This window comes from Sycon ciliatum, chromosome 10 (genome assembly GCF_964019385.1).
Source record: "Sycon ciliatum chromosome 10, ocSycCili1.1, whole genome shotgun sequence".
Taxonomy (NCBI): domain Eukaryota; kingdom Metazoa; phylum Porifera; class Calcarea; order Leucosolenida; family Sycettidae; genus Sycon; species Sycon ciliatum.
This window is the reverse complement of record NC_088652.1, coordinates 5,215,929-5,231,856: the sequence shown is the minus strand read 5'-3', so window position 1 is coordinate 5,231,856 and position 15,928 is coordinate 5,215,929. Positions and strand designations below refer to the sequence as shown.

General features: G+C 45.8%; 1 protein-coding gene across 2 annotated transcripts in view; it reads left to right on the top strand.

Annotated features, from left to right (window-relative positions):
• LOC135825691 (uncharacterized) overlaps window positions 1-15,928 on the top strand; it is a 77,150-nt gene that overhangs the window by 10,447 nt on the left and 50,775 nt on the right. For both annotated transcript variants that reach the window (XM_065338308.1, XM_065338309.1), the window contains exons 3-4: window positions 1,258-1,530; window positions 5,086-5,370. In XM_065338308.1, coding sequence (XP_065194380.1) covers window positions 1,258-1,530; window positions 5,086-5,370 — 558 coding nt within the window. The remainder of the gene's footprint in view (window positions 1-1,257; window positions 1,531-5,085; window positions 5,371-15,928) is intronic.

Sequence of the window (15,928 nt, the reverse complement as noted above, 5' to 3'; positions counted from 1 at the left end):
TCGGCCCGTGACATTTACAGCGACCACTACAACCGTATCACCTCTATGGTGCTCACCGTGTGTTTATCAATCATACCCAGTATGAAGATGAATGGATATTGGTGCCACCATAATGACTTAAACACAGTTCAGATAAGTAAACATAATATATATATAACCAGGATCAGCTGAAGCGACATGGTACGTATGTAAAGTGGTGCTGGACAAAGAAATCAAAGTAATAAATAAAATATTTACTATTGTAATGTCCTCTCTCGTTATGTTTGACAATGAAACTCTCTTTGGTTCCTAACCTTAGATCACCTCAATCTTCAAACTTCATGTATCTTGATTCCAATTTCTAATTCCACTTTGTCCATTTCCCAAATTTCCGAATCTGAGATCGTCGCACGTTTAGTGCAGCCACAGATACTTCAGGCATGGATATCTGGATTCTGCTTTGTGGGAATAATTGAGCAGTGGTGCGAAATGATGGTACAGCCGATTCTATAGTTACTATACGATCAAGGATCGTGGAGTTGGTATTCAGCAGAGATTAAGGGCGATAGTTACCAGGATCCTGCCTGCTTGACTTGTTCTTAATGTGAGCACAACCACTCCAGGATTACTCTCAACAGGATAAACCTTGGTGGATGGAGAATTGTTGATGATAAGAGAACGGGGTTGTGGGATAGAACGTGTCCTAGACTTCTAGGCATGATGTTTGTTATAGGTGAGCTGCACCAAAATAGCCTCACAGAACTATCGGAGACGGAAGAGATTTGTTCCTGCTCGTTACCAAACGCTCGTTTGTTCGTTCTTCAACTCTCTCTTCAAACCGGTAGTCTGCTGGTTCCAAACTCTAATGCTGTTGGATTTCATGAATTCGGTTTAGGATTTAAAACTCCACACATTTCGTCATGCCCTCTAGATTTTTCTTGAACACAGCCGTCAGTCCTCTAACTTCTAGTATGTTCCGCAATCAAACAGTAATAAGATGATGCAAAAAGTGTTTTACTCACGAGTTTAATGCACTAAGCGATCATCAGAAAACACTACCTATGGGTACTCCGTAACTCTGGATAATGGTTTATATCGCCGAAAACCAAGATTGTAAACTTAATGACAACAGTGGTGAAACATTTCATCGCAGCATGAATTTGAAAAGCGTGAACGACAACAGTGGTGGAAGACACTACAGTTTATACTTCCAATTGAAACGCTTTGCTTGGTACATTGACCGTTCCAAAGTTACACGTTATGTTCTTTCCCATGTAGCGCCTTCCAATATTACTGTCAACTCCACGGAAACTGAGATCTCGGCAAGGATATTGCAGCCACACATACTTCGGGAGTGGATAACTGGATTCTGCTTTGCGTACGGGAAAAACAGCACAAATTTCACGACTTCAGTCTGTGACACAAATGTATCCACGGTTTTCGGAAAACTAAGTTCCAACACGTTATACCGAGTCCGAGCATTTTACAACACTACGATCGGAATACACAGCAGTGTGTCTCCAGAAGTCTACATTGGAACATTGCCAAAAGGTAAGAGATACAAAACAAAAATCAGAAACGTATTACTATAAAAGGTGACTTGTCTATTCAGTTTTTAAAGTTACTAGAAGGAGATGAAAGTGGACTGCGTTAATCATCCAATCACATTGACTGGAATGTTTGTATCATCACGGAAGTGAACGTAAGCATGCCAATTCCTTTGGGCTGATGTTCACAAAAGATGCTTCATTGAAAAACTAAATCATGGGTTCATTCTCTCTAAAATACGTTTGGCTGACTAATGTAATTATTGACTCGGATCGAATAAAGCGTGACATGTAGTGTCTTGGTCCCTTTTCCTCCCTACAAATGTAAGCTTACATGGACATAAACATGTAATTAAGACAATAAATAGAGTGAGCTGAGCGCTCAGTGCAAAAACCATTATCAAAACGAAAAGAATTTGTTTACATTGAATTTGTTTGTGAATTTAGATCCACAGTTCTCACTTCTTTTTTGATTGCATGGTTACATTGTATTGGGCGAATAGTACCGTTAACCATTTGAAAATGGTTACTTTCCGGTTGCTAATAATATTAATCTCATGTGTTTTCACCTGATATAGTTAACTGGTACAATTTTCTTACAGCTCAAAGTGCTCGCTCTAAACAGGATCTAAGTTACTACTTGCATTGTGCGTATATATAATAAGTTTTGAATTCATTTGGATTAGACAGTAATCCTTCTGAAGAAATGGCCACGAAAACGTTCAAGGAACAGGCTTTTATACATTAAAACAAGTTTTGTTAATGGTGTCTGTACTGAGTGTGCAGCTTACTCTATTTATTGGAATTAAATTATTGCCATCAATGTAATTGAACTCGGATTGTGAGCCAACTTAAATTATGGTGAAAAAGGAGAAGGACAAAATGTTACTAGTTATGACTAACTGTCCAACAACGTAACCAGATCTTATACAGTCAGACCAGGAGCACTGAGACATTCGGTGACCTGACACCTAGCTCCAACACTTCTCCAAGGCGCAAACCAACGTCCTTCCAACTTGGAAGGCTCGGAAGGTCCAAGAGGGGAAGTAAAGCGCAACGAAGAAGAGCACGAGCTACGCATCACGGCAACAATCAATGCCGAAAAAAGGTTACTGGATGATGACGAAACTAGTACGACTATTGGACATACCGGCCTCACTACAACTCGACGATGCAAAGCAACAGACCACCCAATCTTGTTAGTTTTTTTTGCCATTTTGTCGCACTTTTTGAGCGTATAAGATCTGGGTACATTGATAGAAAGTTAATCATAACTCGTAACATGTTGTCCTTCTCCTTTTTGACCATAAAATGTAATTATGAATGTCTATTTATATTTTGAAAGGTGATGGCGTTCAAAGCGATGCGAAAAATTCGGCATCTAGCCGAGTGTGAGACGAACCGTGAAATTATTATCGATGCTATTTTTTTCACGTCCTGGATCGTAATGAAATGATCTGGAAGTATAACCCTCTCTTCTCAATTCATTCATTTCTCACTCTATTTCGTTAGTTTTCGTAATGAAGCTTTTTCGTGAGACTTTCACCCTGCCAAGACAATCAACAGATGAACATTGATGATGCAACATCATCATGCAAACGATACTGTGCACATGCGTTTGGTAAGCATTTTCACATGATGGGAGATTGATGGTGCGAGTTACGTCAGAGGAAGTGTGGATGAGAACTGGGACAGCCTGGAAGATAGAGAGAAACACCTATAGAATTCAGTACAGGCTTTTTACCGTAAAGGCTGACACATTTCTCCTGTTGCATAATCATTTTATTATACACTCCAAGATCAGTGAATAATAGAGTTGCTGCTCTAAACGTTGAATCTTGCTCTTTCTGCTGACTGACTTCACACTTAAAATATTCGCGGATTACACCAATGTGACAACATCATAGCTCGTGGATCCACTAAAATTTACTTGTCGTCAAATCTCTGCAATAGGTGCAATATATAATATATGGCCCAGAATCTGCGAAAACCAGGCTTAGGGTGAAAATCATTTTTTTGAGAAAAATGATGTTTTGTAAAAAGGTTGTGTCGCGTGGACGATCGAGTGCAGTGAACTGGAACCAAAGAGAATCTCGCTTGTTTGAAGAAGAAGCAGTCATGGCAGGAAGGGTTTCAGCAGTCAGGGAAGTCAAAGGGCTTCCGGTAGAGTATTCCCTGCTGCTCCTCTAGTCACAACGAAGAGTTTGTGAGCTGATCGAACGGATTCCATTTCCTACACTCAGGGATGGCGAAATTTCTGCGCTAGCTGCTGCTTGCGGAATATGGTGAAAAATCGTCTCCAGTTAGAGTCGTGATGGCGATAGCGAGGAGAACCTGGACGACATCGATCCAGCCAATCGAAGTACAGAGATACTAGCTGTTTTTGGGCCTCACGCAAAGAGAACGCGCGCAGCGGAGCTCATACGTTTGCAGCAAATTCACGAGGAAAATGGCTTGAAGCGCAGTGTGAAAACGGTTTTTAATTGAAGTCCTTGGCGCGATGAAGTGTTACTGAATGCCAGGGGAATGAGCGAGCAGATCGAGAGGCCCCCACTCGAGACTTTCCTCGCTGGACAGCTAGCTGCAAGGGATTGTACGGCGTGCTGATATTTCACTTGCTGGTCAGCACCAAGCAGATACTGCAGCACGCCAGCACACTATGCGCTTACTATGAAAAGTGGGACACGTTGAAAGGCTGTGTTCTTGCTTGTTTCTGAACAGTTGTACTAGATTCACCCTTCAAAAGGTGCCATCTCAACTGGAGTCGGGTTTCCTTGTGGTGTGTTGCGGCAGAGCATGCCAGTACATGTATTCAGCCCCAGAATGTGCTGAGTGAGGAGCAAACGAAATTCATGCAGAACTGTGCATGGCCACTACAGCCTGCAGCACCAAGGGGCCACAACAAGCCTGCCTCCACATGCCTACCTTGTCATATCACCTAAACAAAAAATCATTCATGTCTCTTCCTTCAGTCTGGTGGATCTCTCTTCATTTCTTTCCTGTGATAACAATTTTGTGTTTTTTTTTGGATTTTTTAACATAATACCCTGGTGTGTTTGAGATGCTTTTAATACCACTATGAGTCGACCCACACCTGTAATATTTTGTTTCCTGACCCCCCATGCCCAGTAGAAGCTGAAAATGGGAAAAGGTCATTTTGTGGAATTTCACCCTAAGCCTGGTTTTCGCAGATTCTGGGCCATTTATTTCCCCTACCCTATATTATAGAGTGCGGCGCACATGAAGGGGTGCTTACCTGCTCTAGACTGATAGGGAGAAAGACACATTCGAATTGTGAACCTAACAACACTTTTGGCTCGTCATCACACACAAAACGCATCTCCATTGATTCATTTGTGGAGCAATTTCCATCTGTGATTATATTATAGCTGGACAGGACTACAATCAGAGCATAATACCTTAAAAACTCATCTTTACCCTAAACACTCTTGTCGCGTGAAAAGCAATAAAAACATAATCCAATGAGCTAACAAAACTGTGTGTCACATGTCGATTTTTCCTGGGATACCATACGTGTTATGTTTTTGTCCACTTTCAGCACCAAAACCGCCTCTGGAAATGAGCATCTTCAGTTCTGCGATCACCGTGCTGCTAAGTCCGATAGAAGTAGGCAGCCTTCCCATACTTCAGTACTGTGCGTACGGAAAACCAGCTATTGATCAGAATGGGAATCTGCCGTCGGTGTCAGCATGCAGCGTTTCTAATAGAGTCACCTTAACAGGTTTGACTATAAACACAACCTACATCATCAGTACGTATATTAGCAATGAATACGGAGATAGTGATCAGTCCATATCCATTCGCATCACCACTTTGCCTCCAGGTAAGTCATTACTTTATTATTTTATTCTTATCTTATTTTACGGGGGAATTTCAAACAGGCGTCATCACCTTTTTACAGGGAACACAAAGAAAGTTTTAACGGATGTTCGAAATCCAGCAGGTGAATTAGAAAGGCGGTAAGCAGGTGGCAGTGCATTCGACCGGTCAGTGCCTATGTAATAAATTGCGCTGAAACCATAGCGTGTGTTAGCAGGGGGTGAACCAAGCATCATACTGTGATCATGATTTGGAGGTTTGAATCCGGTTAGAAGATGATGACCCGTGGACGGTTGACGGGTATTTCTAATGGGAGAGTATATCCAACTCTTTGAATTAGCAGATCCTTTCGCCTCAATAAAGTGGCGTGTGTACTTGTAGTTGATTAAAGGAAATATCGAAAGTTCTTTCTTCGAGCCTCACCACGGTAGCATGTTTATGTAAATCTGGGAAGGACCGTCAGAGATACGAAGTATATTTTGTTTAGTGTCACTGTATACCAAATGATCGAATTTCTCCGTTGGGGTCTCAGAGGTTTAAAGCTTTGTGAACCATTGCTCGCGCCCGACTCAATTAACGTCTTTTGAATACCGACGGGACAAGCTGCTTGTAAATGAGGAGCTGGTCTCCTCCCCCAAGTTCGGCTTTCGTTTTCCCACTGAGGCCCTGCAGAGGTATTCTCACTACTGTCGCGGTCATTGTTCATCTCCTCGCTATCCGCATCTTGATTTTCAGTTAGTAGCAATCAATGTATCACACCGTCTGCACTGATATGCAACGTTGGGTGGCGATAAGAAGCGTATGGGAAGAAAGCAACGTCCCGGGAATGAATGTTGAGTTGGTTTAGTCCCAGACTGGGAGAATTGAGCTCAGGGTAGCAGTTTACACACGGCTGGTTGGCGGTTACACACACTAGCCGAACGCAAGCAATATTCGATGTGCACTTGCAATCAGGCATTTAGCTTCATTCGACCACATCAACTGTTGCTTCCGTACGGCCTAAAAACTGTGTGCCATTGGTCCAGTTAAGTGCGAAGATAGAAGATTTGGCTACACACGTCTCCCAGAAAAAGGAGGAAAATAAATAGCACGAGAGCAACATAATTATCCCGACACAGGCCACAAGAGCTGTGAAACGAAAACACCTATATAAACAGTACTAATGTTATAGTCATCCACCAAAACAATATGACCATGGAAACCCAAAACACACAGGGGATTGTAGAAGAAGCCACCACTGCAGCTGTACTTAGTGTAGTATCCCTGCCCGACCAATACGGAAGTTGTACGGAACTAATACGGCGCTTTGCCTGATGTATATTTAGTGTATCTCCGTATGTAAGCGTACGGCGTCTGCTGCATAAAAGCGGCTGCGCATTTCTGTTTTGATGAAGATGAGATTTTGATAATAACGAACTATTCAACCTCCAGGTGTGCACCGGAGAGAAAGTCAGTTATTTTTCCGTTTCTTCTTTCACTAATAATTATATCTCAGGCGTGTACCTGAAAGAAGTGGAATAAAAGTAATTCTTGTTGATTTCACCGCGCCTACCACTCGGGCACCCATTACATTGGTGGCAGCGGTGTAGTTTTAAATAAAACAACGTGATTCGACCCCAGACTCCGATGGCTCAACCCGCTACAGCTCCGTGCGATGAATCAAGATGAGAATCATGTTTCTTGCCTTCCTCGGCCTGGCACTGCTTATTAGCCTGCAGCTCAGTCAGGGTGCTAGCGTGGATAACCCTTCTCTCCCCACGGCACACACTGGAGACTCCGATGGCGATTCCAAGCGACCCGCTACCTACATGTACACTACCGGTGGTGATGGCGAAGCTGATGAGGACGACAACAGGCAGGCTGGTACCCAAGACAAGGAGGGTATTCCCCAAGACCAGCAGCGTTTGATTTTCGCCGGCACGCAGTCGGAAGCAGGAGCCCACTCTTCACTTGGTACTTCGCCTCCGTGGTGGGATGCAGATTTTCGTCAACACTCTTCCTGGCTAGACCATCACCCTTTACGTCGCGCAAAGCGATGCTATCGACAATGTGAAGACCACGATTCAAGACGAGGAGGGAGGTCAATCAGGTCATTTGTCTGACGCCGAGCTAGCCGCTCTGAGTGACCGGCTCAACCAAGATGAAGATAAAACCTGGCTTGCCCTCCGCCATAGCTCCAGCCGCCGCCGTGGTTACTAACGCTGATTCCAGGTATGCCATTTTCTTTCCTGTCTTCCTTCAGTCTCCCTGTTCTTTTCAGTCTTCCTTTATGCGAGTGTGTGAATCCAGTTTAGTTTGGTAGGCGTCTGATCATGGTGAGCCACGGCTTACCCAGCTAACGTGGGACAATATGTGTGACAACGCCCCTTATAGTTATAGTGTATTCAGTTCGGTTTTTGAACAGCGATGTTACTGGCGGGTTGTGCCAGCGTTGTGCAGCAAGAGTGCTGTAGTTTTTCAGGTCCTATTTGGAAGACAGTTCTTTCCCCTTTTGACCCCGTGAGATCGTGTGAACCTGGTGTGCTTTTACTTCTATGTTATGGTTTGTTATCAGTTCATTTCTTCTGTCTACTCTAAACGTTATCATTTCCGATATAATTTGCCATCTTCCGGTTGACGCTGTGTTCATAACTCTTCACTAATTTTTTGAAACTCACGAGGGCGTGATTATCTGTAGGAAGGGAGGGTGTAGTATCCCTGCCGGACCAATACGGAAGTAGTACGGAACTAATACGGCGCTTTGCCTGATGTATATTTAGTGTATCTTCGTATGTAAGCGTACGGCGTCTGCTGCATAAAAGCGGCTGCGCATTTCTGTTTTGATGAAGATGAGATTTTGATAATAACGAGCTATTCAACCTCCAGGTGTGCACCGGAGAGAAAGTCAGTTATTTTGCCGTTTCTTCTTTCACTAATAATTATATCTCAGGTGTGTACCTGAAAGAAGTAGAATAAAAGTAATTCTTGTTGATTTCACCGCGCCTACCACTCGGCCACCCATTACACTTAGGTTTGATTAATTTGGCGGGAAGCACACAGTTGGAAATGTGGAGGTACATACAAGCCTACCCAAACTAGCTTTCTAGACTGGAAATCGTATTTTGCAACAGATCTTGCCTTCTCCCCACCATTACCATCAGTTTGCGCCTGGCGCTTCATAGATGCATGATTATTTTTTGCCATCTGGCTGGCCTCTGCGTCCACCGCAGACACACCCACACACAACAGAAAGATACAGGTCACAGTGGTAGTGTGGTCTTTGTTCACTCACGCGGGAAAGGATAGCCGACCCGACAGTCACTGGTCCAGTATAGCGCGAGACACAAACAGCATGTCCTTAAGGGAATCCTCCACATACATGTTCTTACAAATATTACACAGCAATGAATCAAACAAGTCTCATTCCGCTGTAACTCCGAGTTTCGTGTCAAAACACTTCATCAGACAGCATAATGACCAACACTAAACAATCACTAGAATATATGTAGGACTCAGTGACCAGTCAAGGCCCCGTGACCAATCACGGTCCCCGTGACCAGTCAAACAGTCACAAACCCCCCATGACCAGTCACAAATTAGTTTACCAGTCACAATGCCCCATGACCAGTCACAAATCACCATACATGTACATGTGTAAAGTACACAGTTCGTGACTGCTCGCAGGGTGCTTCGTACTGCAGGATTTGTTGTGGAAACTATAATTCCCTATGACCGGTCACAGAATACAGTTGTGACCACTATAATTCCATGCGAACAGTTACATGCAGAATGTACAGTTGTGACCACTCTTTCTCTGTGAGTAGTCACAGGCAGAATATAGGTATTTCTGTATTACAAGAGAGATTGGAGGCTTTGTCACAACTCTGAGTTTCACGTATTACTACGATCGTCAGGCAACTGATGGCTCCTAAACGGGCAGCCTGAACATAAGGGGGAGCAAGGTGGGAAATTCTGAGGGGTATCATAGGCGACGGGTATTATAGTGCAAGAGTCAGGTGCAGGCGTGAAGTTGCCAAGTCTTCAGACTTGGGGCTATGCAGCAGCAGTTCCAGCGTGAATGACATAGAATAGAGCCGGGGACCACACATGCCCACACCATTACACACACATACACCCACACTCTCTCCCTTTTCTCACATACACTCACACGTGCGCGCACGCACACACACACACACACTCATTCTCTAAATCTCTCTCTCTCTCTCACACACACACGCACATATGTCATTCATTCTCTACATCACACACACACACACCTGGCCTGGTGTACAGCTGCCAAATGCTTAGCCACGCCGCCCCCGAGACAGGGGGAGAGTAGAAGAGAGAGTTTGAGACACACACACACACATCCACACACACACACACACACACACACACCTGGCCTGGTGTACAGCTGTCAAATGCTTGGCCACGCCGCCCCCCGAGACAGGGGGAGAGTAGAAGAGAGAGTTTGAGACACACACACACACACACATACACACACACACACATACACACACACACACACACACACATCCACACACACACACACACACACACACACACATTCTCTAAATCTCACACACACACACACACACATTCTCTCTCTCTCACACACACACTCTCTTTCTCACGCATGCACACACACACACACACACACTCATACATGCGCGCGCACACTTACTCACACACACACACACACAAATAGGCAGCGGGACTACCAGCTAGATTCGATGGGCCTTGCGGAATAAGTTACGGAGGTAGAACTTGTTTTCATGACGACATTTGGACACAAGTACTTCTGAATTATTATTTTATCTCTTTTCAACCAATCCACAAGCCAAGAAGAGATGCGTAGACGGAAGAACCGTACTCTTGGTGATACTGATCGCAAACATGATTAATGCCTCCAGGCCATTGAGCACCCAATTCTAAACCTTATCTAAGCAAAGCAGCATGCCAATTCAAGAACATCTCGTCAGACATACATATCGATATATGTCTGGTGCACTCTCACTAACAAGCAGGCATCGCAGGCTACATTCGCACCAGCAATCAAAAGAAGTTGAAGTGAGTGAATATTTCTATCAAATTAATAATTGGAAGACAAATGAAGGTGTGGAGGATCGCCCAAAAACACTGACAAGGAGGGACAGTAAACGGTACACAGTACTCGTATGCATGTACTTATACACGTATAGCAGCACAACGAGAAAGACCATGATGCATAATGTTGCATCAATAAATTTTACAGAGTTATTTTGGGAGTAGAAGATGTGTTCGAAGCAGTAAACTGCGTAAGCACTACGTTGAGCCAGAATATTGAAATACAGTTTCCTGCAGTCAAAACAAGACACTCACACTTCTCTGGTCTAGTTCGCCATTCTTATCGATAAACATGACTTGATTTAATTTCTTACGATGGTTCTTGAGAATGGATCAATGTTGTCTTGAATAGATGTCTTCCTGAACGACTTCAACTGAGAGGCAGTTTCAGTTTCAACAAGCTGGACATTGTTTTTCTGTGGAGTCTTCCACAAGAAAGACAGAGCTACACACACGAAGGTGCTTGATGTACTCAGTACCTTCTTGGAAATGAACATATTTTCATTTCCATCTTCATGATATTTTCGTCTCTGCATCGTCGACGATGTCCACTTCTGACTCCGTAATCTTGTCACCCATCCTCTCCAAAAACACAAATCGAGTGCTGCTTGCATGCTGGATCAGTTGAAGTCAGTCTCTGCTCTAGCAAGATCGGCCTACAAAAATTACATCACTGAAAATATTCCGAAATAGCTTTTCTAAACGACGAAGTTTGTTCTTCAAATATGATGAATAGCACAACCTACTAGCCAGAACGTCCTCTCAAAAGAGATTCTATCTGAAGCCTGCAAGATTTTCGACCACCCTTCGTTTTGGAGAGGAGCGCACACACACCAGACTCGAGTTACAAGTAAACTACGCGGAGATCGAGAGTTGATCGAAATCTTTCTTGCTCACTTCTGAAACCTGTGAAGGAAAAAAGTATGCTGAACGCGTGAATGCCTACAGTTAAGTCGTAATATTTTGACGTGGATCCTGTGACCGTTCACACAGAGAAAGTCGCGGCTGTTTCTGACTGGTCATCGGGATTCAAACTGGTGTGTGACTTTATGACTGCTCTTCGGGGATTTGTGACTGTTTGATTGGTCACGGGGATCGTGATCGGTCATCGAGACGTGACTGCTCACTGAGTCCTACATATATACGGTGAAGGGGAGAAAAACATGTTCTTACATGTGGATGACTTCTATCCCCCTGCCGCTGAAGAAGGCGCTCTGGCACGCCAGCATTGGCCGCTGCCGTCGCTCCCCCCCCCCCCCCCCCCCCCACCGGAGAGAAGACTGTGCCTGCCATACACTGTGGGGTGTTCAACTACGCGGGCAAGAGCTGTGTGGATCAATTCACGCGCCCAGCCATATGTCATCTTTCCCCGCAGACATGACTTGTGGGCTGCTGCGGATACCTTGCCAAAAAGATGTTATTATTATTATTATACGCATTCCCGCGTTGAAGTGTAGCAGCAGTATGCTGCGTCCACAGCTTCGCTTATGCAGAATGGCTTGGGTGAGAGGAGAGGGAAGAGAAAGCAACAAGGCAACCAACATCTATGAAATTGGTCACAATAACATGAAGAGAATGAAGAGAGGTTGAGTGGGTGAATGCCGTGCTCTCTACAAAAGAAACCCTCTATGACCGACACAGGACATGGTGTAGTAGCCTGCTGCTCCAGCTGGCTCACCATGACCACATCGCCCTGGCGCAACTGGTCGTTATTACGTTGTCGCAGGCGGAGGGACATATGAGTGCCGCAAATGTAAATATCCTGAGGCGTGAGGCTTTGTAAATCTTCCCAGCGAAGCAGAGCAGTGAAGCGGAGGACAAACAACGCTGTGGTTTGCCAGTCATGCAACGGGGCGATAGGTGTAGCCAGTGTGGCGACGACCTTGTTGAACACCACCGACCTCAAGGGTGCACTGAGCGGCGATTGATTGGTTGGGCACAAAGACGTCTTGCAGCAGTGAGCAATTGTCTCACCACGATATGTTGTGTGGGATCCTGGCAATCCGCCTTAAAATGCACCCAGTGCAATGCCGCCACAAATTGGTTTTTGGCCCGATGGTACACTGTAACTGCAATAACTTGACGATGTAGAAGCACACGCTTGTGGGTGCCGCTGGGAATGACGAAACTTGACACGGTACGGCCCACCTTTCCTACTTTTCCCATGGGTGTAACGCGTGCTGGTACGCAGACGCAGTGGAGCTAGCAACATCCTTCCAAATCACTGTCCTTAGCAGGTCCGCCAGAGGTTTCCGGGGCGGTTGTGTCACAGCGTCCACCTCGTCCCATAATGCGGACGGGCCTGACAAGAGTGACGCACGGAGAAGCAAAAATAGGCATAAACGCGCGACCCAGTCAGCAAAAAAACAACAACAACCTTGAGTCCTCATTAATGGCCACCATAAACGGGTCCCATGCATGATAGCAGCTCATTCCGTTAGTTTCCGAGCCACAAACAAACCTAACCCCGCAGACAACAGCATCCCGTAGCACATTGTCCCCTTGGGCAAATGCATGCACCACCTAACAACCAAGTGGGGATGACCAACCGGCTCCCAGGGAGCTCCAGGCCTGCTCTCATTGGAATGCAGATAACCCAGTGTCCCGTCGCCATTGTCCGCTTGGGAAAACACATGCACAGCCTGCCCACCAGGTGGGAATGACACACACGCTCCCAGGGCGCTCCCGCTCTGCAGATCACCAAGTGTTCCACACCTTTGCTCCCAGGGAGCCTCACACACAAATGCATGCCCTCCATAGACTGTAGTGACAGCACTCCCCTAGCACTCATTTGCGCAGAGGATCAAGCCCAGACCATAAAAATCTACACCTTTACTTTCCAAGACATGAAAAAATCCAATAACTATGGCTCCTCCAAGTCAAATGTGAACATACAGCACTAGGACTGAAATAACTGGGGAATGACACGAATTGCCGAATTGTCCATTGGCTGCTCCACCAAATCACGCTTGGTGTTACCATGGACCACGCTGGAGGCTTGGGCATACTCTGGCCATGTAACCCACCTGTCCACAGGCATAGCAGGTGACTCCCGCAGACCCCAGAACTCTGCCCCGTCTCCAAATGCCCCGAAGCCAGTGTTTCTTCGGCCGAACTGTGCAGGCGGCCGCGACAAAGTACTGCTGGCTGGGGGTGCGAAAATTCCGCTGCTGATTCTTCCGCGTGTTATCAGCACGTGCTGCTATCCGCCGTGCTGTGGCAGCCGCCTCAGCAATCCTCTTGTCATCTGCCATCCCGTCACCCAGCACACCATTTTCATAAACTTCGACTTTTTCCAATCGTAAGGGTCTGCAATCTGGAGATGCCTCTGGCGGAGGGTCAGGGTCGCCTTACTTTTTGCTAGGTGTACAGCCGCGTCATGATCTGATGGCAGTTGAGTGAGCGCTCCCTCCAGGCCATTGATCGCAGTTTGGTTTACGTAGAATTGTTTTGCAGGCCAGCTTGCTTCAACCTGACCTGGTTCGACTTGGAGGCTCCTCGACGTTGCCAGCACGGATACGCTCTGGGGCCGTGCCCACAGCTCCAGGTGAGGCGGGCCTGGTCCGTTTTTTTTGGTGGAACTGGAATTTGAACCAGGGGTGCAAGCGAAACGCTTGCCAGCGACTATTCACTTTTCGTTTGTGTCATGGTCAAGCTCTTCCACGGACGAACAAAATTGCAAACTACAACGAAAATAGAAAGACCAGGATGAAAAAAAATTGATGTTGCTGTTTTACTGCTGCGCCCGTACTTTCACCTGCCACTACTGGTTCCGCCTTCTCCATTTTTCTCAGTCGTGTCTCCGCTAGTCTCTGGCTTCTCCTCAGATTCGTTTTTCCTCCATTTTCATTTCGTTCTCCTGGTGATCTTTCCGTTGCCGCCATCGGGAAATGAAAATGGAGGAAAAACGAATCTGAGGAGAAGCCAGAGACTAGCGGAGACACGACTGAGAAAAATGGAGAAGGCGGAACCAGTAGTGGCAGTTGCTGTTTTAGTTTAGTTCTTTTTGGTTTCCCGTTCTCGGAGCCTTCTATTCGGTACTCTTTGTAGTTGTACTTCTATACTGTTAAGCTATCCCAATTCAAATAAACACTTAAAAAAAATGAAGAGAAAAGTTTGAGAACACTGACAAAAAAACAGCTGACGCAATCCTGGTGCCGTAACTATGGTGAAAAAGCTGGCAAAAATAACATTTTTCGTATCATTCGCTACGCTCAGCCAACAAAATAACACGTCCTCCTTAAAATGTCTTCCTACTTTAACCGTTTTTTGCACTTTGTCTTCATCGTTTTTACCCTGCATGACTAATGTATACACAGACTTCGATTCAGCTTATCTTATTCATTTGGGTTTTCAGATTGTTTTTTTTCTTCGTATTTTCAACCCTCGACCATATTTTCGTGTATATTCCCCACTGTTTATCCAAAATGGTTCGCGTGGTCTGCATGTCTGTAAAGCGGGATTCACAGAAGCTTTTCTTGCAATGCGACACGCGATTCGACGGGATCTGCGACAGACGCGTGTGATGTTGCTGGTGTCGCTCTAACAGGGGAGATACTGAAGATAAAAGTCTCTACAGTTTAGCTTCAGTATCTCCCCTCTTAGAGCGACACCAGCAACATCTTTGCATACTTGTACACATGATCTTATTAGACCTGGCTCCCAAACATTTTGCAAACGGAAATTGCTCGCAATACGTCGCATGCAGTCGAGGGGTGCCGCAAGGATCCGTCCTCGGCCCCTCCTGTTCACACTATACATCCGTGACCTTCGATGCTGCTTGCCCCAGCAGGTCACAAACCAGGAATTTGCAGACGACATTGCAATTGAAGCCTCGGACAGTTGCGAACAAGTGTGCTCTTCTCTAAGCACAGCCATCACTGGCCTGTCGCAGTGGTTGGAGGACCGCGGACTAAGGCTGAACCAAAAGAAAACGCAAGCTCTGTTGATTACCCCAAGAGGCCCAGCCCCTGACACAGATAACATTCGAATTCGCTGTGGGAATGCAGTCCTTGCAGTTGTGGAACAAGCACAGTATCTGGACGTAATGGTAGATGGGCAGCTCTCCTGGGAGCCTCACGTCAATCACACAATCCAGCAGGTGCAGGAGTCAGTAGGTGCGCTGTGGCGGAGTCGCCGAAGCCTCACCCTGGCGTCAAAGATCCTGTTTTAAAGGTCGATGATCCAGGGTAGGTTGTCGTACGTTTCCAACGCCTTTTATCCGTCACTTCAAATTGGCAACATGGAGCCCCTCACACGTCTAACGAAGTCTTCTTCGGTCTGCCACCGTGGTCGCGCACGAGCCCGATCTTTGAACAGCTCCGCCTCACCACCCTGGAGGACATGTTTAACATTAACCTCCTCATCTTTGTCCGTCGTTGTCTGTTCTCCCGAGCTAGCTCCCTCTTCACGAGCTTCTTCATGAGAGTCATTGGTGACCGCACTCGGTGAGCAGCACATCACCTCGTTCGAGTACC